The 25,572-nt window shown below is 44.6% G+C and overlaps 1 protein-coding gene across 1 annotated transcript in view; it reads right to left on the bottom strand.

Moving 5' to 3' along the window:
* The window catches only part of PFAS (phosphoribosylformylglycinamidine synthase), a 69,857-nt gene that overhangs the window by 35,806 nt on the left and 8,479 nt on the right, over positions 1-25,572 (bottom strand). The window contains exons 4-12 of the mRNA XM_077789509.1: positions 24,724-24,829; positions 21,671-21,869; positions 19,789-19,894; positions 17,246-17,386; positions 13,462-13,586; positions 11,969-12,097; positions 8,938-9,069; positions 5,863-5,991; positions 2,701-2,774 (exon numbers count right to left, since the gene is read on the bottom strand). Of these exons, the coding sequence (XP_077645635.1) occupies positions 2,701-2,774; positions 5,863-5,991; positions 8,938-9,069; positions 11,969-12,097; positions 13,462-13,586; positions 17,246-17,386; positions 19,789-19,894; positions 21,671-21,869; positions 24,724-24,829 (1,141 nt within the window). The remainder of the gene's footprint in view (positions 1-2,700; positions 2,775-5,862; positions 5,992-8,937; positions 9,070-11,968; positions 12,098-13,461; positions 13,587-17,245; positions 17,387-19,788; positions 19,895-21,670; positions 21,870-24,723; positions 24,830-25,572) is intronic.

Here is a 25,572-nt window from a genome sequence, read left to right as displayed (position 1 = left end):
AAAGAAAAATGCAGACATTCCCGCCTAAATTCTCAAAAAAACGCAGAAATTCCACCCGAAATTCCACCCGAAATTCAAAAAAAAAATCCCAGAAATTCCGCCCAAAATTTCACCCTGGAATTCCCAAAAATACAGATATTACGCCCGAAATTCCCCAAAAAAATACCGAAATTCCACACGGAATTCCAAAGAAAACCCAGAAATTCCCGCCGAAATTCCCCAAAAAAATGCAGAAATTCCCGCAAAAATCCCCAAAAAAAAGCAGAAATTCCACACTAAATTCCCAAAAAAACGCAGAAATTCCCGCAAAAATTAAAAAAAAAAACCCGCAGAAATTCCACCCAAAATTCCCAAAAAATACGCAGAAATTCCTGCCGAAATTCCCAAAAAAAAAAGGAGAAATTCCACACGAAATTCCCAAAAAAACACAGAAATTCCGCCCAAAATTCCACCCGAAATTCCAAAAAAAACAACTTAGAAATTCCACCCAAAATTCCACCCGGAATTCCCGAAAACACAGAAATGACGCCCAAAATTCCTAAAAAATACAGAAATTCCGCATGAAATTCCAAAAAAACCCAGAAATTCCCACCAAAATTCCATCCAAAATTCCATCCAAAATTGCCAAAAACCACCAATATTCCACCCAAAATTCCACCCAAAATTCCACCCGAAATTCCCAAAAAATAGAAAAAGTCCACCCCAAATTCCCAAAAATACCAAAATTCCCAAAAAAAGACCGAAATTCCACCCAAGGTTCCCAAAAATACAGACATTCCACCCGAAATTCCCAAAAAACACAGAAATTCCCAAAAAACACCAAAATTGCACCTGAAATTGCCAGAAAACATGGAAATTCCCAGAAAATACCGAAAATCCAAAAAAAATACTGAAATTCCACCCAAAATCCCCAAAAATACCAAAATTCCACCCGAAATTCCCAAAAAACACAGAAATTCCACCCAAAATTCCCGAAAATACTGACATTCTGCCCGAAATTCCCAAAAAATACAGAAATTGCAAAAAAATACCGAAATTCCCCCCGAAATTCCCCAAAAATACAAAAGTTCCAGCCAAAATTCCCCAAAAACACCGAAATTGAACCCAATATTCCCAAAAATACAGAAATTCCAAAAAAATACCAAAATTCCACCCAAAGTTCCCAAAAAAACACAGAAATTCCCAAAAAACCCTGACATTGCACCCATAATTCCCTAAAAATACAGAAATTCCCAGAAAACACCAAAATTCCACCCGAAATTCCTGAAAAAATACAGACGTTCCACCCAAAATTCCCAAAAAAAACCAAAATTCCACCTGAAATTCCCAAAAAACCACTGAAATCCACCCAAAATTCCCCAAAAATACAGCAATTAAACACAAATTCCCAAAAAATACAGGTTCCACCCAAAATTCCCAAAAAACGCAGAAATTCCCAAAAAATGCACAAATTCCACCCGAAATTCCAAAAAAATCCAAAAATTCCCAAATTCCCCCAAAAAATCCAGGGAATTTCCACAGTTACGCCCCAAATCCCCCAAAATTCCCCAAATCCTCCCCAAAATCCCCCAAATTTTCCCAAAATCTCAAAATTCCCCAAAATCCCCCAAAATCCTCACAAAATCCTCCAAAATTCCCCAAAAATCCCCCAAATTTTCCCCAAAAATTGTCCCCAAAATTGCCCCAAAATCCCCCTCAAATCCACCCCAAAATGCCCCAAATTTCACCCAAATCCTCCCCCAAAATCCCAAATTTTCCCCAAAATCCTCCCAAATCCCCCAAAATTCCCCCAAATCCTCCCAAAATCTCCCAAAATCTCCCAAAATCCCCCAAATTTCCCTATAATTCTCCAAATCCTCCCCAAAATCCTCCCCAAAAATCCCAAATTTTCCCCCAAACCCCCCAAATTTCACCTAAATCCTCCCCAAACCCCCCCAAAATTCCCCCAAAATTCCACAAATCCTCCCAAAAATTTTCCCAAATCCTCCCCAAAATCCCCCAAATTTTCTCCAAAATTGCCCCGAAACCCACCCCAAAATCCCCCAAAATCCCCCAAAATCCTCCCCAAAATACCCCCAAATTCCCCTAAAATCCCCCAATTTTTCCTCAATTTCCCCCCAAATTTCCCCAAAATCCCCCAAATTTTCCCCAAAATCCCCTAATTTCCCCCAAATTTCCACCCAAAATCCCCCAAAATCCCCCAAAATCCACACAAAAATCCCCCAATTTTTCCTCAATTTCCCCCCCAAATTTCCCCAAAATCTCCCAATTTTTCCCCAAAATCCCCTAATTTCCCCCAAATTTCCACCCAAAATCCCCCAAAATCCCAAAAATCCTCCCCAAAATCCCACCCAAAATCCCCCAAAATCCTCCCCAAAATCCCCCCAAATTCCCCTAAAATCCCCCGAAATCCACACAAAAATCCCCCAATTTTTCCTCAATTTTCCCCCCAAATTCCCCAATTTTTCCCCAAAATTCCCCAAAATCCCCAAATTTCCACCCAAAATTCCCCAAAATCCTCCCCAAATTCCCCTTAAATTCCCCCCAAAATTCCCCTAAAACCCCCCAAAATTCCCCTAAAATCCCCCATTTTTTCCTCAAATTTTCCCCCAAATCCCCCAAATTTCCCCCAAAATCCCCAAAATTCCCGATTTTCCCCCAAAATTCCCGAATTTCCCCCAGAATTCCCGAATTTCCCACCTGGATGGAGGAGGCCGCCCCTCCCCCCACGCCGATCCTGTAGACGGGACCCCCCAACTTCACCACCAGCATCCCTGAGGAGCAATTTGGGGCGTTTTGGGGCGTTTTGGGGAAATTTGGGGGATTTGGGGGATTTGGGGAAAAATTGAGGAAAAATTGGGGGATTTTAGGGGATTTTGGGGGGATTTTAGAAGAATTTTGGGGGGATTTTGGGGGGATTTTGGGGGATTTTGGGGGATTTGGGGATTTTGGGGGATTTGGGGAAAATTTTGGGGGATTTTGGGGAAAAATTGAGGAAAAATTGGGGGATTTTAGGGGAATTCGGAGGGAATTTAGGGGAATTTTGGGGGGATTTTGGGGGATTTGGGGAAATTTTGGGGATTTTGGGGATTTCGGGGGAAATTTTGGGGGAATTTGGGGTAAAATTGAGGAAAAATTGGGGGATTTTAGGGGAATTTTGGGGGATTTTGGGGGAATTTTGGGGGATTTGGGGGGATTTGGGGAAAAATTGAGGAAAAATTGGGGGATTTTGGGGGGATTTTGGGTGGAATTTTGGGGAGAATTTTTGGAATTTTGGGGAGATTTTGGGGCATTTGGGGGATTTTGGGGGGGATTTTGAGGGGATTTTAGGAGGGATTTGGGGAATTTTTTGGGAGGATTTGGGGAATTTTAGGGGAATTTTGCTGGGATTTTGGGAGGGTTTTATGGGGATTTTGGGGGATTTTGGGGGATTTTAGGGATTTGGGGGATTTTGGGGGGATTTTGGGGGGATTTTGGGGAGAATTTTTAGGATTTTGGGTGGGATTTTGGGGGAATTTTGGAAGGATTTGGGGGAAAATTTGGGATTTTGGGGGAATTTGGGGTGGATTTCGGGACAATTTTGGAGAAAATTGGGGGGATTTTAGGAGGGATTTGGGGAAATTTTTGGGAGGATTTGGGGGATTTTAGGGGAATTCGGGGAGATTTTGGGGAGGATTTTAGGAGAATTTTGGGTGGAATTTTGGGGGAATTTGGGGAAAATTTTGGGGGAATTTGGGGTAAAATTGAGGAAAAATTGGGGGATTTTAGGGGAATTTGGGGGGATTTTAGGGGAATTTTGGAGGGATTTTGGATGGGATTTTGGGGCATTTTGGGGCATTTTGGGGCATTTTGGGGATTTTGGGGGATTTGGAGAAAATTTTGGGGGAATTTGGAGAAAAATTGAGGAAAAATTGGGGGATTTTAGGGGAATTTTGGGGGGATTTTGGGGAGGATTTTGGGTGGGATTTTGGGGGGTTTTGGGGGATTTTGGGGCAATTTTGGAGAAAATTGGGGGGATTTTAGGAGGGATTTGGGGAAATTTTTGGGAGGATTTGGGGGATTTTGGGGGGGATTTGGGAGGGATTTTTGGGGTGATTTTTGGGATCTTTTTTTGGGGATTTTAGGGGGAATTTGGGGGATTTTGGGGGGATTTGGGGATTTTGGGTGATTTGGAATAGATTTTGGGGGAATTTTGGGGGATTTTAGGGGATTTTTGGGGGGATTTGGGGGATTTTTTGGGATCTTTGAGGGGATTTTGGAAGATTTGGGGCATTTTAAGGGGGATTTTGGGGAATTTTGGGGGAATTTTGGGGGGATTTGGGACTTTTGGGGAGATTTTGGGGGAAATTTTGCAGATTTTGGGGGGATTTTTTTGTGGGGGGATATTTTTGGGATATTTTTTGGGTAATTTTTGGGATACTTTTTGGGATACTTTTTGGGTTATTTTTAGGCAATTTTTGGGTAATTTTTGTGTTAATTTTGGGTATTTTTTGGGTGATTTTTTGGCATTTTTTGGGTTATTTTTGAGTATTTTTCAGGTTATTTTGGGGATATTTTTGGGCATTTTTTGGGTTATTTTTGGGATATTTTTGGGTATTTTCCAGGTTATTTTTGGGATATTTTCAGGTAGTTTTGGGGTTGATTCAGGGTGATTTTTGGGTTAATTTTGGGTAATTTTTGGGTCTATTTGGAGTGATTTTCGGGATATTTTCAGGTAATTTTTGGGTCAATTTGGGGTGATTTTTGGGTTAATTTGAGGTAATTTTTGGATCGATTTGGGGTAATTTTTGGGTAATTTTTGGGTCAATTTGGGGTGATTTTTGGGTCGATTTAGGGTAATTTTGGGGTTGATTTGGGGTATTTTTTGGGTAATTTTTGGGTATTTTTTGGGTCAATTTGGGGTGATTTTTGGGTCGATTTAAGGTAATTTTTAAGTTGATTTGGAGTGATTGTTTGGATATTTTTTGGGTATTTTTTGGGTTAATTTTGGGATATTTTTGGGTATTTTTTGGGTCATTTTTGGGGTATTTTTCAGGTTATTTTGGGGGTTTTTTTTCTTATTTTTGGGATATTTTTTGGGTATTTTTTGGGTTAATTTTGGGTAATTTTTGGGTTGATTCAGGGTGGTTTTTGGGTAATTTTTGGGTTGATTTCAGGTGATTTTTGGGTTGATTCAGGGTGATTTTTGGGGGATTTTTCAGGTTATTTTTGGGTATTTTTGTGTTGTTTTTGGGATATTTTTGGGTTATTTTTTAGGTTAATTTTGGGATATTTTGGGGTAATTTTTGGGTTGATTCAGGGTGGTTTTTGGGTGATTTTTGGGTTGATTTCAGGTGATTTTTGGGTTGATTCAGGGTGATTTTTGGGGGATTTTTCAGGTTATTTTTGGGGATTTTTGTGTTGTTTTTGGGATATTTTTGGGTTATTTTTTGGGTTCATTTTGGGATATTTTGGGGTAATTTTTGGGTTGATTCAGGGTGGGTTTGGGGTAATTTTTGGGTTGATTCAGGGTGATTTTTGGGTTGATTCAGGGTGATTTTTGGGGATTTTTGTGTTGTTTTTGGGATATTTTTGGGTTATTTTTTGGGTTCATTTTGGGATATTTTGGGGTAATTTTGGGTTGATTCAGGGTGGTTTTTGGGTAATTTTTGGGTTGATTTCAGGTGATTTTTGGGTTGATTCAGGGTGATTTTTGGGGGATTTTTCAGGTTATTTTTGGGTATTTTTGTGTTATTTTTGGAATATTTTGGAGTTATTTTTTGGGTTAACTTTGGGATATTTTGGGGTAATTTTTGGGTTGATTCAGGGTGGGTTTGGGGTAATTTTTGGGTGGATTTGGGGGGATTTTGGGACAGTTCTGACCCGGCTCCGGCGGCTCCTTGTGGACGTGTTCGTCCTCCAGGGCTCCGAGGCCGCCGCTGAACATGATGGGCTTGATCCACTCCCGGCGCTGCCCCCCCGGCAGAACCTGCCCGAAAGAGCGGGCAAAACCTGCCCAAAAAAACCCAAAATCGCCCAAAATTAACCCAAAAATCCCGGCCAAAAATCACCCAAAAAATCCCCGTCAAAATCCGCCCAAAATCACCCAAAAATCACCCAAAAATCACCCAAAATCCACCCCCAGCCCAGCCCAACCCCCGGCAGAACCTGCCCGAAAGAGCGGGCAAAACCTGCCCAAAAAAACCCAAAATCGCCCAAAATTAACCCAAAAATCCCGGCCGAAAATCACCCAAAAAATCCCCATCAAAATCCACCCAAAATCACCCAAAAATCACCCAAAAATCCAACCCAAAATCCACCCCCAGCCCAGCCCAACCCCCGGCAGAACCTGCCCGAAAGAACGGGCAAAACCTGCCCAAAAAAACCCAAAATCCCCCAAAATTAACCCAAAAATCCCGGCCGAAAATCACCCAAAAATCCCTGTCAAAATCCGCCCAAAATCACCCAAAAATCACCCAAAAATCACCCAAAATCCGCCCCCAGCCCAGCCCAACCCCCGGCAGAACCTGCCCGAAAGAACGGGCAAAACCTGCCCAAAAAAACCCAAAATCCCCCAAAATTAACCCAAAAATCCCGGCCGAAAATCACCCAAAAAATCCCCGTCAAAATCCGCCCAAAATCACCCAAAATTCACCCAAAAATCCAACTCAAAATCACCCAAAATCCGCCCCCAGCCCAGCCCAACCCCCCAGGCACAACCTGCCCGAAAGAACGGGCAAAACCTGCCCAAAAAAACCCAAAATCCCCAAAAATTAACCCAAAAATCCCAGCCAAAAATCACCCAAAAATCCCGGCCAAAAATCACCCAAAAATCCCCGTCAAAATCCGCCCAAAATCACCCAAAATTCACCCAAAAATCCAACCCAAAATCACCCAAAATCACCCAAAAATCACCCAAAAATCCAACCCAAAATCGGTCCCCAGCCCAGCCCAGCCCCCGGGCACAACCTGCCCAAAAAAACCCAAAATCGCCCAAAATTCACCCAAAAATCCCGGCCGAAAATCACCCAAAAAATCCTCGTCAAAATCCCCCAAAATCACCCAAAAATCCCCATCAAAATCCACCCAAAATGCAACCGAAAATCACCCAAAATCACCCAAAATCAGCCCAAAATCCACCCCAAAATCCCCCAGAAATCACCCCAGAAATCACCCCAAAATTACCCCAAATCACCCAAAATCAGCCCAAAATCCACCCCAAAAATCCTGGCCAAAAATCACCCAAAAAATCCCTGTCAAAATCCGCCCAAAATTACCCCAAAATCACCCAAAATCCGCCCCCAGCCCAGCCCAGCCCCTGGGCAAAACCTGCCCAAAAAAACCCAAAATCGCCCAAAATTCACCCAAAAATCCCGGCCAAAAATCACCCAAAAAATCCCGGTCAAAATCCGCCCAAAATCACCCAAAAATCCAACTCCAAATCCCCCAAAATGCAACTGAAAATCTCCCAAAATCCCCCCAAAATCCGCCCAAAATCACCCAAAAATCCAACCCAAAATCGGTCCCAAGCCCAGCCCAACCCCCCGGGCACAACCTGCCCAAAAAAACCCAAAATCGCCCAAAATTCACCCAAAAATCCCGGCCAAAAATCACCCAAAAAATCCCCGTCAAAATCCACCCAAAATCACCCAAAAAATCCCCATCAAAATCCACCCAAAATGCAACCGAAAATCACCCAAAATCACCCCAAAATCCACTCTAAATCATCCAAAAATCCACCCAAAATCACCCCAAAAATCCGGGCCAAAATCAGCCAAAATCACCCAAAAATCCAACCAAAAATCACCCAAAATCCACCCAAAATCCGCCCCAAATCCCCCAAAATTACCCCAAAATCACCCAAAAATCCAACCCAGAATCAGCCCAAAAATCCTGAGCAAAATCCAACCAAAATTACCCCAAAATCTGCCCAAAATCACCCAAAAACCCAACCAAAATTATCCCAAAATCACTCAAAATCAGCCCAAAAATCCAACCCAAAATCCAACCCAAAATCCACCCCGAAATTTTCCCAAATTTACCCCAAAAAACTGCCCCAAAATCAGCCCCAAACTGTCCCAAAAATGTCCCAAAAATATCCCAAAATTCCCCAAATGTCCCAAAATGACCCAAAATCCCCCAAAATTGTCCCCAAACCTCCCAAAATTCCCCCCAAAATTCCCCAAATTCTCCTAAAATTGTCCCAAAATGTCCCCAAACCTCCCAAAATTGACCCAAAATTATCCTCAAATATCCCAAATTCCCCCAAATCATCCCCAAATTATCCCCAAACCTCCCAAAATCATCCCCAAATTCCCCCAAAATTATCCCCAAATTTCCCCAAAATGCCCCAAAAACTCCCAAAATTTTCCCCAAATTCCCCAAAACGCCCCAAAACCTCCCAAAATCATCCCCAAATTCTCCCAAAATCATCCCAAAATTCCCCAAAATGCCCCAAAACCTCCCAAAATTTTCCCCAAATTCCCCCAAAATCCCCCAAAATGCCCCAAAACCTCCCAAAATTTTCCCCAAATTCCCCAAAACACCCCAAAACCTCCCAAATTTTCCCAAAATTCCCCCAAAATTCCCCAAAATCTCCCAAAATCATCCCAAAATTCACCAAAACGCCCCAAAATCTCCCAAAATCTTCCCCAAATTCCCCCAAAATTATCCCCAAAATTCCCCAAAACCTCCCAAAATTTTCCCCAAATTCCCCCAAAATCCCCCAAAACGCCCCAAAATTCCCCAAAATTATCCCCAAAACGCCCCAAAACCTCCCAAAATTTTCCCCAAATTCCCCCAAAATGCCCCAAAATCATCCCCAAACCCTCACCAAAATACCCCAAACTCTCCCAAAAAATCCCCCCAAAATCCCCCCAAAATCCCCCCAAAATTCCCCAAATTCCCCAATTCTCCCCAATGTCCCAAAATCGCCGGAATTCGCCCCAAATCCGGCACCTGCCACCAGGGGCTCCCCGAATTTGTTGCCGTAGTCGCTGGCGCCGTCGCTGGCGCCGATGGCGACCTCGAGGGGCCGGGCGAAGGCCGAGGGGTACGGGGCCAGAGGGTCCTCCCAGGGCTGCTCGTAGCCTGAATTGGGGCGAAAAACGCCAAATTTGGGAAAAAACAAAAAAAAAATGGGGAAAAAACTCCAAAAAACGGCGAAGAAACGGCGAAAAACGGGGAAAAAACGGCGAAAAATCAAGGAAAAACGCCAAATTTGGGGGATTTTTTTAGGATTTTAGGGGGACTTTTTGGGATTTTGGGGAATTTTGGGGAAATTTACCAAAAATTGGGAAAATTCTAAAAAAAATTTGGGGAAAAAAACTCAAAAATGGCAAAAAAACGGCGAAAAATGGGGAAAAAAGAGGCAAATTTGGGGGATTTTGGAGCGGATTTTTGGGGGTTTTTGGGGCCAGCGGCTCCTCCCAGGGCTGCTCGTAGCCTGAAAATTGGGGCAAAAAACGCCAAATTTGGGAAAAAACAAAAAAAAAATGGGGAAAAAACGGGGAAAAACGGCGAAGAAACGGCAAAAAACGGGGAAAAAACGGCAAAAAACTGCGATTTTTAAGAGATTTTTTGGGGGGTTTTTGGGGGGTTTTTGGGGCCAGCGGCTCCTCCCAGGGCTGCTCGTAGCCTGAAAATTGGGGTGAAAAACGTGAAATTTGGGAAAAAACAAAAAAAAAAAAAAGGGGAAAAAACTCCAAAAAACGGCGAAGAAACGGCGAAAAACGGGGAAAAAAGGGGTGAAAAAAAGGGGCAAAAAATCGGGGAAAAATGCCAAATTTGGGGATTTTTTTTAGGATTTTAGGGGGACTTTTTGGGATTTTGGGGAATTTTGGGGAAATTTACCAAAAATTGGGAAAATTCTAAAAAAAATTCGGGGAAAAAAACTCAAAAATGGCAAAAAAACGGCGAAAAATGGGGAAAAAAGAGGCAAATTTGGGGGATTTTTGGGGGGATTTTTTGAGTGGTTTTGGGGCCAGCGGCTCCTGCCAGGGCTGCTCGTAGTCTGAAAATTGGGGTAAAAAACGCCAAATTTGGGAAAAATCAAAAAAAAATGGGGAAAAAACGGTGAAAAACAGCGAAGAAACGGCGAAAAACGGGGAAAAAACGGGGAAAAAAGGGGCAAAAAATCGGGGAGAAATGCCAAATTTGGGGGATTTTTTTTAGGATTTTAGGGGGGTTTTTGGAATTTTGGGGAATTTTGGGGTATTTGGGGGAAATTTGCCAAAAATTGGGAAAATTCAAAAAAAAATTTGGGGAAAAAACTCCAAAAAATGGGGAAAAAACTCCAAAAAATGGTGAAAAAAACGGCAAAAATGACGAATGAACCAAAATTTGGGGGAACTTTTGGGGATTTTGGGGAATTTTGGGGAAATTTGCCAAAAATTGGGAAAATTTAAAAAAAAATTGGGGAAAATACTCAAAAAATAGCGAAAAAATGGCAAAAAACGGGGAAAAATGCCAAATTTGGGGGATTTTTAGGGAATTTGGGGGAATTTGGGGGAATTTTGGGGAAATTTACCAAAAATTGGGAAAATCCCCCAAAAAAATGGGGAAAAAAATGTAAAAAAATGGGGGAAAACTCAGAATTTTGGGGATTTTTGGGGTTTTTTGGGGAATTTTGGGGATTTGGGGGATTTTTTGGGATTTTCGGGGGGATTTTTGGGGATTTTGTAAAATTTTGGGGAATTTTTGGGGGGAATTTTGTGGAATTTTTTGGGGAATTTTGGGGAATTTTTTGGGGAATTTTGGGGAATTTTTTGGGGAATTTTGGGGAATTTCTGGGGGATTTTGGGGGAATTTTTGGAGGATTTGGGGGGATTTCGTGACATTTTTGGTAATTTTTGGGATTTTTGGGGAATTTTGGGGAATTCTGGGGTATTTTGGGGGGAATTTGGGGATTTCGGGATATTTTGGCATTTTCAGGGTGGAATTTTGGATTTTTTGGGGCACCAATCCCAAATTTTGGCGCATTTTTGGAGAATTTTTGGGGAATTTGGGGAATTTGGGGAATTTGGGATATTTTAGCTGTTTCCGGGTGGTTTTTGGGGTGATTTTTTGGGATTTTGGGCAATTTTGGGAGTTTCTGGGTGGGATTTTTGGGGTTTTTTGGGTGGATTTTTTGGGGTTTTTGGGGTTTTCGGGGCGGGTTTTTGGGGTTTTTTGGGGCGTCGATCTCAAATTTTGGGTATTTTTGGGGAATTTTGGCAAGTTTCGGTATCTGGGGTGATTTTGGGATTTTGGAGGATTTTTGGTGGTTTCTGGGCGGGTTTTTGGGTTTTTTCACTGGGATTTTCGGTGTTTTTGGGATTTCTGGGTGGATTTTTGGGGTTTTTGGGTGGAATTTTGGGGTTTTTGGGGTTTTTTGGGGCGCCGATCCCGAATTTTTGGGAATTTTTGGGAATTTTTGTGGAATCCCGCCTCTCTCACCCGGGATGAGCAGGTTGCTGAAGCAGCGCCGGGATTTTGGGATTTTTGGGTGCATTTTTGGGGTTTTTGGTGTTTTCTGGGTGGGATTTTTGGGGTTTTGGGGTTTTCGGGGCGGGTTTTTGGGGTTTTTTGGGGCGCCGATCCCGAATTTTGGGGAATTTTTGGGAATCCCGCCCCTCTCACCCGGGATGAGCAGGTTGCCGAAGCACCGCTGGGATTTTGGGATTTTTGAGTGCATTTTTGGGGTTTTTGGTGGTTTATGAGTAGAATTTTTGGGGTTTTTGGGGTGGGTTTTTGGGGTTTTTGGGGGCGCCGATCCCGAATTTTGGGGAATTTTGGGGAATTTTGGCAAGTTTCAGTATCTGGGGTGGTTTTTGGGATTTTGGGGCAAGTTTTTGGGATTTTGGAGGATTTTTGGTGGTTTCTGGGCAGGTTTTTGGGTTTTTTCACTGGGATTTTTGGGGTTTTTGGGGTTTTCCGGGCGGGTTTTTGGGGTTTTTTGGGGCGCCGACCCCGAATTTTTGGGAATTTTTGGGAATTCCGCCCCTCTCACCCGGGATGAGCAGGTTTCCGAAGCAGTAGCCGGCCGTGCCCGCGATGACGTGCGCCCCCCTGCCCGTGCACTGCACGTCCCGGATCCGGCCCCCGGCCCCGGTGGCGGCGCCGCTGAACGGGGACACGGCTGGAGGGGCGGGGTCAGACAGGCCACGCCCCCCGGGTGGACACGCCCACGAGTGGACACGCCCCCGAGTGGACACGCCCACCGGACACGCCCACTGAGTGGACACGCCCCCGGACACGCCCATTTGTTTTGGCCACGCCCACCCCACATGATCAGGCCCATTGCCTTGGCCACGCCCACTGACCTGACCCTGAGTGACCCTGAGTGACCCTGAGTGACCACTGAGTGACCACTGAGTGACCCTGAGTGACCACTGAGTGACCAGAGTGACCACTGAGTGACCACTGAGTGACCCTGAGTGACCACTGAGTGACCCTGAGTGACCACTGAGTGACCCTGAGTGACCCTGAGTGACCCTGAGTGACCCTGAGTGACCACTGAGTGACCACTGAGTGACCACAGTGACCACTGAGTGACCCTGAGTGACCCTGAGTGACCACTGAGTGACCACTGAGTGACCCTGAGTGACCAATGAGTGACCACAGTGACCACTGAGTGACCACTGAGTGACCACTGAGTGACCCTGAGTGACCCTGAGTGACCACTGAGTGACCACAGTGACCACTGAGTGACCACAGTGACCACTGAGTGACCAGAGTGACCCTGAGTGACCACTGAGTGACCACAGTGACCACTGAGTGACCAGAGTGACCACTGAGTGACCAGAGTGACCCTGAGTGACCCTGAGTGACCACTGAGTGACCACTGAGTGACCACTGAATGACCACTGAGTGACCACTGAGTGACCACTGAGTGACCACTGAGTGACCTGAGTGACCCTGAGTGACCACTGAGTGACCACTGAGTGACCACTGAGTGACCTGAGTGACCCTGAGTGACCCTGAGTGACCCAGAGTGACCCTGAGTGACCACTGAGTGACCACTGAGTGACCAATGAGTGACCCTGAGTGACCACTGAGTGACCACTGAGTGACCTGAGTGACCCTGAGTGACCCAGAGTGACCCTGAGTGACCACTGAGTGACCCTGAGTGACCCTGAGTGACCCTGAGTGACCACTGAGTGACCACTGAGTGACCTGAGTGACCACTGAGTGACCACTGAGTGACCACTGAGTGACCACAGTGACCACTGAGTGACCAGTGAGTGACCACTGAGTGACCAATGAGTGACACTGAGTGACCACTGAGTGACCACTGAGTGACCCTGAGTGACACTGAGTGACCCCCGGGTGACCCCGGGTGACCTTTGGGTGACCTTTGACCCCTGACCTGTGGGGAAGTTGTGCGTCTCGGCCGTCAGGGCCACCGAGTGACCCCTGACCCCCGGGTGACCCCTGACCCCCGAGTGACCCTGAGTGACCCCTGACCTTTGGGTGACCCCTGGGTGACCTTTGACCCCTGACCTGTGGGGAAGTTGTGCGTCTCGGCCGTCAGGGCCACGTGCCTCAGGCTCCTCCTGCTCTCCAGGGGACTCGGCCCGCCCGGGTCCCGCGGCCACAGCGCCGACACCGGCAGCCCGCGGATGGCGCTGCCGAGCCAAAACCCCCAAATTCACCCAAATTCACCCCAAATTCACCCCAAATTCAGCCCAAAATCCCCACCGGCAGCCCCCGAATGGCGCTGCCGAGCCAAAACCCCCAAATTCACCCCAATTCACCCCAAAATCACCCAAATTCAGCCCAAAATCCCCACCGGCAGCCCGCGGATGGCGCTGCCGAGCCAAAACCCCCAAATTCAGCCAAATTCACCCCAAAATCACCCAAATTCACCCAAATTCACCCCAATTCACCCAAATTCACCCCAAATTCACCCCAAATTCACCCAAATTCACCCAAATTCACCCCAAAATCACCCAAATTCACCCAAATTCACCCCAAATTCACCCCAAATTCAGCCCAAAATCCCCACCGGCAGCCCGCGGATGGCGCTGCCGAGCCAAAACCCCCAAATTCACCCCAATTCACCCCAATTCACCCAAATTCACCCGGAAATACACGGAATTCAGCCCAAAATCCCCACCAGCAGCCCCCGGATGGCGCTGCCGAGCCAAAACCCCCAAATTCACCCAAATTCACCCAAATCCACCCAAAATCACCCGGAAATACACAGAATTCAGCCCAAAATCCCCACTGGCAGCCCCCGGATGGCGCTGGGGAGCCAAAACCCCCAAATTCACCCAAAATTCACCCGGAAATACACGGAATTCTGCCCAAAATTCAGCCCGAAAATACACGAAATTCAGCCCAAAATTCAGCCCAAATACAACCAAAATTCAGCCCAAAATACCCAAATTATAACCAAAATTCAGCCCAAAATTCAGCCCAAAAATTCACCGGAAATTCCGGCCAGAAATTCCCAAAAATACCCAAAATTCAGCACAAAATTCAGCCCAAAATCCCCACTGGCAGACTGCAGATGGTGCTGGGGGAGCCGAAAACGGCCGAATTTCACCCAAAATTCAGCACAACAATACACGAAATTGAGCCCAAAATTCCGCCCAAAAATACCAAAAATTCAGCCCGAAATTCAGCCCGAAAATCCCCAAAATTCAATCCAAAAATACTGAAAATTCACCCCAAAAAACCCCAAAATTCAACCCAAAAATCCCCAAAATTCACCCCAAAATCCCCCAAAATCCCCAGAACTCCCCAAAAATCCCCCCCAAAAATCCGCCCCAAAATCCCCAAAAATCCCCAAAATTCATCCAAAAATCCCCCAAAAAATTACGCAAAAATTCCACCCAAAAATTCCCCCAAAAATCCCCAAAACTCCACCCAAAAATCAACAGAAATCCTCAAAAGTTCCCCCAAAAATCCCCAAAATTCACCCAAAAATTCCCAAAAATCCCCAAAAATCCACCCAAAAATTCCCCCAAAAATCCCCAAAAATTCCCCCCAAAATTCCCCCAAAAATCCCCAAAACTCCACCCAGAAATCCCCAAAAATTCCCCCAAAAATCCCTAAAATTCCACCCTAAAATCCCCAAAATTCACCCCAAAAATCCCCAAAATTCACCCCAAAAATCCCCAAAACTCCACCCAAAAATCTCCAAAATTCCCCCAAAAATCCCCAATAATCCCCAAAAATTCTCCCAAAAACCCCCAAAATTCACCCCAAAAATCCCCAATATTCACCCCAAAATTCACCCCAGAAATTCCCAAAAATCCCCAAAATTCACCCCAAAACTCCCCAAAATTCACCCCAAAAATTCCCCAAAATCCCCAAAATTCACCCCAAAAATTCCCTCAAAAATTCCCTCAAAAACCCCCAAAAATCCCCAAAATTCCCCCAAAATTCCCCCAAAAATCCCTAAAATTCCACCCTAAAATCCCCAAAAATCCCCAAAACTCCACCCAAAAATCCCCAAAACTCCACCTAGAAATCCCCAAAAATCCCCAAAAATCCCCATAATTCCCCCAAAAATCCCCAAAACTCCTCCCAAAAATCCCCAAAAATTCCCCCAAAAATCCCCAAAATTCACCCCAAAAATTCCCTCAAAAATCCCCAAAAATTCCCTCAAAAATCCCCCCAAAAATTCCCCCAAAAACCCCAAAATTCACCCCAAAACTCCCCCAAAAATCCCCAAAATTCACCCCAAAATCCCCAAAAATTCCACCCCAAAATCCCCAAAATTCCCCCAAAAATCCCCAAAATTCACCCAAAAATCCCCAAAAATTCCCAAAAATCCCCAAAACTCCCCCAAAAACCCCCAAAATCCCCAAAAACCCCCAAAATCCACCCAAAAATTCACCCCAAAAAATCCCCAAAATTCATCCAAAAATCCCCAAGAATTCCCCCCAAAATCCCCAAAACTCCCCAAAAATCCCCAAAAATTCCCCCAAAAATCCCCAAAATTAATCCAAAAATCCCCAAAATTCACCCCAAAAATCCCCAAAATTCATCCAAAAATCCCCAAAATTCACCCCAAAAATCCCCAAAATTCCCCCAAAAATCCCCAAAATCCCCCAAAAATCCCCAAAAATTCCCAAAAATCCCCAAAAATCCCCAAAATCCCAAAAAATCCCCAAAAAATCCCCCAAAAATCCCCAAAATTCACCCCAAAAATTCCCCCAAAAATCCCCAAAAATCCCCAAAAATTCACCCCAAAATCCCCCCAAAATCCCCCCAAAATCCCCAAAAATCCCCAAAAATCCCCAAAATTCCCCCAAAAATCCCCAAAAATCCCCAAAAATCCCCAAAAATCCCCAAAATTCCCCCAAAATTCCCCCAAAATTCCCCCAAAAATTCCCAAAAATCCCCAAAACTCCCCCAAAAATCCCCAAAAATCCCCAAAATTCCCCCAAAAATCCCCAAAATTAATCCAAAAATCCCCAAAACTCCCCCCAAAAATCCCCAATAATCCCCAAAAATTCACCCCAAAAAATCCCCAAAATTCCCCCAAAATTCCCCCAAAAATCCCCAAAAATCCCCAAAAATTCCATCAAAAATTCCATCAAAAATCCCCAAAATTCACCCCAAAATTCCCCCAAAAATCCCCAAAACTCCACCCAAAAATCCCCAGAAATCCCCCAAAATCCCCCAAATTCCCCCAAAAATCCCCAAAAATTGCCCCAAAAATCCCCAAAATTCCCCCAAAAATCCCTAAAATTCCACCCTAAATTCCCCAAAATTCCACCCAAAATTCCCCAAAATTCACCCCAAAAATCCCCAAAATTGCCCCCAAAATCCCCAAAACTCCCCCAAAAATCCCCAAAATTCCCCCCTAAAATCCCCAAAATTAATCCAAAAATCCCCAAAAATCCCCAAAAATCCCCAAAAATCCCCAAAAATCCCCAAAATTCACCCCAAAATTAATCCAAAAATCCCCAAAATTCCACCCAAAAATCCCCAAAATTCCCCCAAAAATCCCACCCAAAAATCCCCAAAAATCCCCAAAAATCCACCCCAAAAATCCCCAAAATTCATCCAAAAATCCCCAAAATTCACCCCAAAAATTCCCCCAAAAATCCCCCAAAATTCACCCCAAAAATCCCCCAAAAATCCCCCAAAAATCCTCAAAACTCCCCCAAAAATCCCCAAAAATTCCCAAAAATCCCCAAAAATCACCCCAAAATCCCCAAAAATTCCACCCCAAAATCCCAAAATTCCCCCAAAATCCCCAAAACCCCCAAAATCCCCCAAACTCCCCGGAATTGCCCAAAATCCCGGGATCGCCCCGATCGGGCACCTGCTGTTGTCGCGGAAGGCGATCAGGCTGTTGGGGTGGGAGCACCCTTGGGTGCCCATCAGGGAGCCCAGCAGCGTCCCGGCCCGCGGGGCGCCCTCCACCCTCACGTGACCCCGGAAGAACCAATGGCGGCTGTGCTCGCTGGTGACGTCATCGACGCGGCGGTGACGTCATCGCGGTGACGTCAGCGGGGACAGAGGGGAGAGATTTTTTTGGGGATTTTTTAAATTTTTTGGGGATTTTTGGGGATTTTTGGGGGATTTTTGGGGGATTTTTGGGGGATTTTTGAAATTTTGGGGGATTTTAGGGGATTTTGGGGGATTTTTGGGGCATTTTCTGGATTTTTTTGGGGAATTTTTGGGGGATTTTTGGGGGATTTTGGGGGATTTCTGGGGAATTTAAAGGATTTTTTGGGGGAATATTTTGGGATTTTTTGGGGGATTTTTTGGGGGATTTTTTGGGGGATTTTTGAGGATTTTTGGGGAATTTAAAGGATTTTTTGGGGGGAATTTTGGGGATTTTTGGGGATTTTTGGGGGATTTTTGGGGATTTTTTTTTTATTTTTTGGGGATTTTGAAGGATTTTTTGGGGATTTTTTGGGGGGATTTTTTGGGGGTTTTTGGGGGATTTTTTGGGGGGGAATTTTGGGGGATTTTTGTGGATTTTTGTGGATTTTTGTGGATTTTTGGGGGGAGTTTTGGGGAATTTTTGGGGATTTTGGGGGATTTTTGAAATTTTTGGTGGATTTTGGGGGATTTTGGGGGATTTTTTGGGCATTTTTTGGGCATTTTTTGGATTTTTGGGGGGATTTTTTGGGGATTTTTGGGGGGATTTTTTGGGGATTTTTGGGGGGATTTTTTGGGGATTTTTGGGGGGGATTTTTGGAGATTTTGGAGGATTTTTTTGGGAATTTAAAGGCTTTTTTGGGGGAATTTTGGGGATTTTTTGTGGATTTTTGGAAGATTTTTGGGGATTTTTTGAGGATTTTTTCGAGGATTTCTTGGGGGATTTTTGGGGATTTTGGAGGAATTTTGGGGGGAATTTTGGGGGAATTTTGGGGGGAATTTTGGGGGATTTTTGTGGATTTTGGGGGATTTTTTGGGAATTTTTTGGAGGATTTTTCAGGGGATTTTTCAGGGGATTTTTTGGAGGATTTTTTGGGGATTTTTGGGGGATTTTTTGGGGTGATTTTTGAGGGATTTTTGGAGGGTTTTTGGGGAATTTTAAGGATTTTTTGTAGGATTTTTTGGGGATTTTTTGGGGATAATTTTTGGGGATTTTTGGGGATAATTTTTGGGGATTTTTGGGAATTTTTTTGGGGATTTTTTGGAGATTTTGAAGGATTTTTTGGGGATTTTTGAGGGGATTTTTTGTGGATTTTTGGGGAATTTTTGGGATTTTTAGGGATATTTGGGTGTTTTGGGGGGATTTTGGGGTGTTTTGGGGTGTTTTGGGGTGTTTTGGGGTGTTCTTGGCATGTTTTTGGGGTGTTTTGGGGGATTTTGGGGTGTTTTGGGGGTGTTTTGGGGTGTTTTGGGGTGTTTTTGGGGTGTTTTGGGGTGTTTTTGGGGTGTTTTTGGGGGATTTTGGGGTGTTTTGGGGGATTTTGGGGGATTTCGGGGTGTTTTGGGGGATTTTGGGGTGTTTTTGGGGTGTTTTGGGGGTGTTTTGGGGGTGTTTTGGGGTGTTTTGGGGTGTTTTTGGGGTGTTTTGGGGTGTTTTTGGGGTGTTTTTGGGGGATTTTGGGGTGTTTTGGGGGTGTTTTGGGGTGTTTTTGGTGTGTTTTTGGGTGTTTTGGGGTGTTTTGTGGTGTTTTGGGGTGTTTTTGGGGGATTTTGGGGTGTTTTGGGGGATTTTGGGGTGTTTTGGGGGATTTTGGGGTGTTTTTGGGGTGTTTTTGGGGTGTTTTGGGGTGTTTTGTTGTGTTTTTGGGGTGTTTTGGGGTGTTTTTGGGGGATTTTGGGGTGTTTTGGGGGATTTTGGGGGATTTAGGGGTGTTTTGGGGTCTTTTGGGGTGTTTTTGGGGTGTTTTTGGGGGATTTCAGGGTGTTTTGGGGTGTTTTTGGGGTGTTTTGGGGTGTTTTTGGGGTGTTTTGGGGTGTTTTTGGGGGATTTCGGGGTGTTTTAGTGTGTTTTTGGGGTGTTTTTGGGCGATTTCGGGGTGTTTTGGGGTGTTTTTGGGGTGTTTTTGGGGGATTTTGGGGTGTTTTGGGGTGTTTTGGTGTGTTTTGGGGTGTTTTTGGGGTGTTTTTGGGGGATTTCGGGGTGTTTTTGGGGTGTTTTTGGGCGATTTCGGGGTGTTTTGGGGTGTTTTTGGGGTGTTTTTGGGGGATTTCGGGGTGTTTTGGGGGATTTTTGGGGTGTTTTTGGGGGATTTCGGGGTGTTTTGGGGTGTTTTTGGGGTGTTTTTGGGGTGTTTTTGGGGGATTTCGGGGTGTTTTTGGGGTGTTTTTGGGGGATTTTGGGGTTTTTTGGGGTGTTTTTGGGGGATTTCGGGGTGTTTTTGGGGGATTTTGGGGGATTTCGGGCTGTTTTGGGCTCACCTGTTGCTCTGGGCCAGGTCGAAGAGCTCCACCGCGGTCGGGTTCCTCCCGGCCTTCCGGAAGAGCCGCGTGTAAAATTCCAGATCCCAGGAGTCAAAGCCCAGGCCTGGGCGGGGCCAAAAATCCCAGAATTAACCCCAAAACAGTCCCCAGAAATCCCCAAAATAGTCCCCAAAAATTCCAGGAAATTCCCCGAAAAAATAAAAAAAAAATTGCTAAAAAATCCCCAAAAATTTCCCCAAAATATTCCCCAAAAATTCCAGGAAATTCCCCGAAAAAATAAAAAAAAATTGAGAAAAATTCCCCCAAAAAATTCCCCAGAAATTCCAGGAAATTCCCCAAAAAAACTAAAAAAAATGCAAAAAACATTCCCCCAAAATTCCCCAAAATATTCCCCAAAAATTCCCCAAAATATTCCCCCCAAAATTCCCCAAAAATGCCGAGAAATTCCCCAAAAAAAGAAAAAAAATTGCAAAAAAATCCCCCCAAAAATTCCCCCAAAAATTCCAAGAAATTCCCCCAAAAAATTAAAAAAGATACAAAAATATTCCCCCAAAAATTCCCCAAAAATTCCTCAACATATTCCCCAAAAGTCCCCAAAATATTCCCCAAAAATTCCCCAAAATATTCCCCCCACAATTCCCCAAAAATGCCGAGAAATTCCCCAAAAAAAGAAAAAAAATTGCAAAAAAATCCCCCCAAAAATTCCCGGAAATTTACTCAAAAAATTAAAAAAAATGCAAAAATATTCCCCCAAAAATTCCCCAAAATATTCCCCCTAAATTCCCCAAAGTATTCCCCAAAAATTCCAGGAAATTCCCCGAAAAAATAAAAAAAAATTCAAAAACATTCAGCAAAAATTCCAAAAAAATTCTGGGAAATTCCCCCAAAAAAAAAAGAAAAAAAAATTGAGAAAAAATTCCCCCAAAATTCCCAAAATAATTCCCCAAAACCTTCCCAAAAATTCCAGGAAATTCCCCGAAAAAAGAAAAAAAAAATTGAGAAAAAAATTCCCCAACAAATTCCAGGAAATTCCCCTAAAATTTTTTTTAAAAAATTGTACAAAAATTCCCCAAAAATTCCACAAAAAGGTAAAAAATTTGGTGAAAAAACTTTTTAAAAATTGCACAAAAATTCCCCAATGTCCCCAACGTCCCCAATCCCCCAATGTCCCCAATGTCCCCAATGTCCCAAATGTCCACAGGGTGTCCTCAGGGTGTCCCTGTGTCCCTGATGTCCCCAATGTCCCCAATCCCCCCAGTGTCCCCAATGTCCCCAGTGTCCCCAGGGTGTCCCCAGGGTGTCCCCACTGTCCCCTGGGTGTCCCCAATGTCCCCAATGTCCCCAATGTCCCCAGGGTGTCCCCAATGTCCCCAGGGTGTCCCCAATGTCCCCAGGGTGTCCCGTGTCCCTCACCCATGTCCCTGTTGGCGTCCCTGAGCGCCTCGTGTCCCCTGCCCAGCACGTCGATGTCCCCACTGTCCCCAGGGTGTCCCCAGGGTGTCCCCAGGGTGTCCCTCACCCATGTCCCTGTCGGCGTCCCTGAGCGCCTGGTGTCCCCTGCCCAGCACGTCGATGTCCCCAGGGTGTCCCCAGGGTGTCCCCAATGTCCCCAGTGTCCCCAGGGTGTCCCCAGGGTGTCCCCGTGTCCCTCACCCATGTCCCTGTCGGCGTCCCTCAGTGCCTCGTGTCCCCTGCCCAGCACGTCGATGTCCCCAATGTCCCCAGGGTGTCCCCAGGGTGTCCCCAGGGTGTCCCTCACCCATGTCCCTGTCGGCGTCCCTGAGCGCCTGGTGTCCCCTGCCCAGCACGTCGATGTCCCCAATGTCCCCAGGGTGTCCCCAGTGTCCCCAGGGTGTCCCCACTGTCCCGTGTCCCTCACCCATGTCCCTGTCGGCGTCCCTCAGTGCCTCGTGTCCCCTGCCCAGCACGTCGATGTCCCCCGTGTCCCCCGCGCTGTCCCCGGGCCCCGCGGGCGCCTCCAGGCGGGCGGGCGGCTCCGGGTAGAGCTGCTCGGTCAGCGGGTCCCGCAGCGCCGCCTGCAGGCGGCCGAGGGAACTGCAGGGCAGCGGCGCCGCCAGCTGCACACACAGAGGGGGGGTTAACGAGCTTTGAAAGGGTTAACGAGCTTTGAAAGGGTTAATGAGTGTTTAATGGGTTAATGAGCGTTTAATGGGTTAACGAGCTTTGAAAGGGTTAATGAGCGTTTAATGGGTTAACGAGCTTTGAAAGGGTTAATGAGTGTTTAATGGGTTAACGAGCTTTGAAAGGGTTAACGAGCTTTGAAAGGGTTAACGAGCTTTGAAAGGGTTAATGAGCGTTTAATGGGTTAACGAGCTTTGAAAGGGTTAATGAGCTTTGAATGGGTTAACGAGCTTTGAAAGGGTTAATGAGTGTTTAATGGGTTAATGAGTGTTTAATGGGGTAATGAGCTTTGAAAGGGTTAACGAGCTATCAGCGGGTTAATGAGCGTTTAATGGGTTAACGAGCTTTGAAAGGGTTAATGAGTGTTTAATGGGTTAATGAGCTTTGAAAGGGTTAATGAGTGTTTAATGGGTTAATGAGTGTTTAATGGGTTAACGAGCTTTTAATGGGTTAATGAGTGTTTAATGGGTTAACGAGCTTTGAAAGGGTTAATGAGCGTTTAATGGGTTAATGAGTGTTTAATGGGTTAATGAGCTTTGAATGGGTTAATGAGCGTTTAATGGGTTAATGAGCGTTTAATGGGTTAATGAGCGTTTAATGGGTTAACGAGCTTTGAAAGGGTTAATAAGTGTTTAATGGGTTCCGAGGAGTTCTGGGAGGGGTTTTGACGGGTTTGGGTCGGGTTTTTTGGGGGGATTTTGGGGATTTTTTGGGGATTTTTTTTGGGTTTTTTCGGATTTTTTGGGGATTTTTTTCTGATTTTTTCTGATTTTTTGGGAATTTTTTTTCTGATTTTTTTCTGATTTTTTTTTTTCTGATTTTTTGGGCTTTTTTTCTGATTTTTTACGGTTTTTTTCTGATTTTTTGGGGGGATTTTTTTTCCTGATTTTTGGGGATTTTTTTTGGATTTTTTGGGGATTTTTTGTGATTTTGGGGGGAATTTTTTAGTACATCCCCAAACCTCCCAAAAATTTCCCAAAATTATCCCAAATTATCCCAAAATTGTCCCCAAATTTCCACAAATTCCCCCAAAATTTCCCCGAATTTTGAATTTTGCCCAAATTCCCCAAAACGTCCCCGAAATGTCCCAAATTCCCCCAAATTTATCCCAAAATGTCCCAAAATCTCCCCAGAATTGTCCCCAAAATGTCCCAAAATTTCCCCAAAAACATCCCCAAACCTCCCAAATTTATCCCTAAAATTCCCCAAAATGTCCCCAAATTTCTCCCAAATTCCCCCAAAATTTCCCCCATTTTCCCCCCAAATTTTCCCCCCAAATTTTCCCCCAAATTTCCCCCAAAATTTCCCCAAATTTCCCCAAATTTCTCAAATTTCCACAAAATTCCCCCAAAATTCCCCAAAATGTCCCAAATTTCCCCCAATTTCTACAAATTTCCCCAAAATTTCCCCTAATTTCTCAAAAACTTCCCCCATTTTCCCCCCAAATTTTCCCCATTTTTTCCCCCAAATTCCCCTGAAATTTCCCCCAAATTTCCCAATTTTCCCCAAATTTCCCCCAATTTTCCCCAAAATTCCCCCAAATTTCCCCAAATTCCCAAAAATTTTCCCCCATTTCCCCCCCAAATTTTCCCCAATTTCCCCCATTTTTTACCCAAATTTCCTCCGAACTCCCCCAAATTTCCCCAAAATGTCCCAAATTCCCCCCAATTTCCCAAATTTCCTCAAAATTCCCCCAAATTTCCCTCCAATTCCCCCAAAATTCCCCAAAATGTCCCAATTTTCCCCCGATTTCTACAAATTCCCCCAAATATTCCCACAAATTTCCCCAAATTTTCCCCATTTTTCCTCAAATCCCCCAAATTTCCCCCAAAACCCCCAAATTTCCCCCAAATCCTCCAAAATTTCCCCCATTTTCCCCCAAATTTTCCCCATTCTTTTCCCCAAATTTCCCCCAAATTTCCCCCAAATTTCCCCCAAATTTCCCAAATTCCCCCAAATGTCCCCAAAATGTCCCCTAAATGTCCCCAAAATTCCCCCAAATTCCCCCAAATTTCCCCCAACTTTCCCCATTTTTTCCCCCATTTTCCCCCAAATTCCCCAAAATTTCCCCCAATTTCCTCCCAAATTTCCCCCATTTTTCCCCCAAATTCCCAAAAAATTTCCCCCATTTCCCCCCAAAATTTTCCCCAAATTTTCCCCATTTTTTCCCCAAAATTCCCCATTTTTTCCCCAAATTTCCCCAAAATTTCCCCCATTTTCCCCCCAAATTCCCCAATTTCCCCCAAATTCCCAATTTTCCCAAAATCCCCGGAATTTCCCCCAAATCCCCAATTTTCCCAAAATCCCCGGAATTTCCCCCAATCCCCCAAAATTCCCCAAATTCCCAATTTTCCCGAAATCCCGGAATTTGCCCCAATTCCCCATTTCCCCCCAATTCCCAATTTTCCCGAAATCCCCGGAATTTGCCCCAATTCCCAATTTTCCCAAAATCCCCAGAATTTGCCCCAATTCCCAATTTTCCCAAAATCCCCGGAATTTGCCCCAATTCCCCATTTCCCCCAATTCCCAATTTTCCCGAAATCCCCGGAATTTGCCCCAAATTCCCAATTTTCCCGAAATCCCCGGAATTTCCCCCAATTCCCAATTTTCCCAAAATCCCCAGAATTTGCCCCAATCCCCAATTTTCCCAAAATCCCCGGAATTTGCCCCAATTCCCAATTTTCCCAAAATCCCCAGAATTTCCCCCAATCCCCAATTTTCCCGAAATCCCCGGGATTTGCCCCAATTCCCAATTTTCCCCAAATCCCCGGAATTTGCCCCAATTCCCACCTGCAGCAGGAGCCTCCGGGACCTCTCGAGGCGCCGCACGCGGCCGAGCCCGGCGGCGCGGCACAGCGACACGGCGTTGGTGGAGAAGGGCGTGCACATCCCCAGCCTGGCCCAATTAACAGCAACTCACTAATTACCCTCATTAATTAGCAGTAATTAGTCAAAATTCCCAAAAAAAACCCCGAAAAAATGAAAAAAACCCCAAAAAAATGACGTAAAATCCCAAAAAAATTCCCCCCAATTCCACCCAAATGCCACCACAGAGACAGAACCCCCAGCCTGGCGTTAATTAACCCCAGTTAATTAATTAGCCATCAATAATTAGCACTAATTAGCCAAAATTCCCAAAAAAAAACCCCATAAAAATTAAAAAAGAAACCAAAAAGCGACATAAAAAACCAAAAAAATTCCCCCCAATTCCACCCAAATGCCACCACAGAGACAGAACCCCCAGCCTGGCATTAATTAACCCCAATTAATGAATTATACATAATTAATTAGCACTAATTAGTCAAAATTCCCAAAAAAAAAACCCATAAAAATTAAAAAATAAACCAAAAAAACGACGTAAAAAAGCAAAAAAATTCCCCCAAATGCCACCACAGAGACAGAACCCCCAGCCTGGCATTAATTAACCCCAATTAATTAATTATCCTAGATTTATTAGTGCTAATTACCCAAAAAAATTTTTTAAATCCCCAAAAAAAATGCAAAAAAAAAACCCAAAAAAAATTATTTTAAAAAGTGAAAAAATTCCCCCAAATTTCAACCAAATGCCACCCCAGCCTGGATTAATTAACCATAATTAATTAATTAGCCATCATTAATTAGCACTAATTAGTCAGAAAA

This window comes from Lonchura striata, chromosome 34 (genome assembly GCF_046129695.1).
Source record: "Lonchura striata isolate bLonStr1 chromosome 34, bLonStr1.mat, whole genome shotgun sequence".
NCBI classification, from domain to species: Eukaryota; Metazoa; Chordata; class Aves; order Passeriformes; family Estrildidae; genus Lonchura; species Lonchura striata.
The sequence above is the reverse complement of the archived record's forward strand: the minus strand, read 5'-3'. Positions and strand labels throughout refer to the sequence as shown.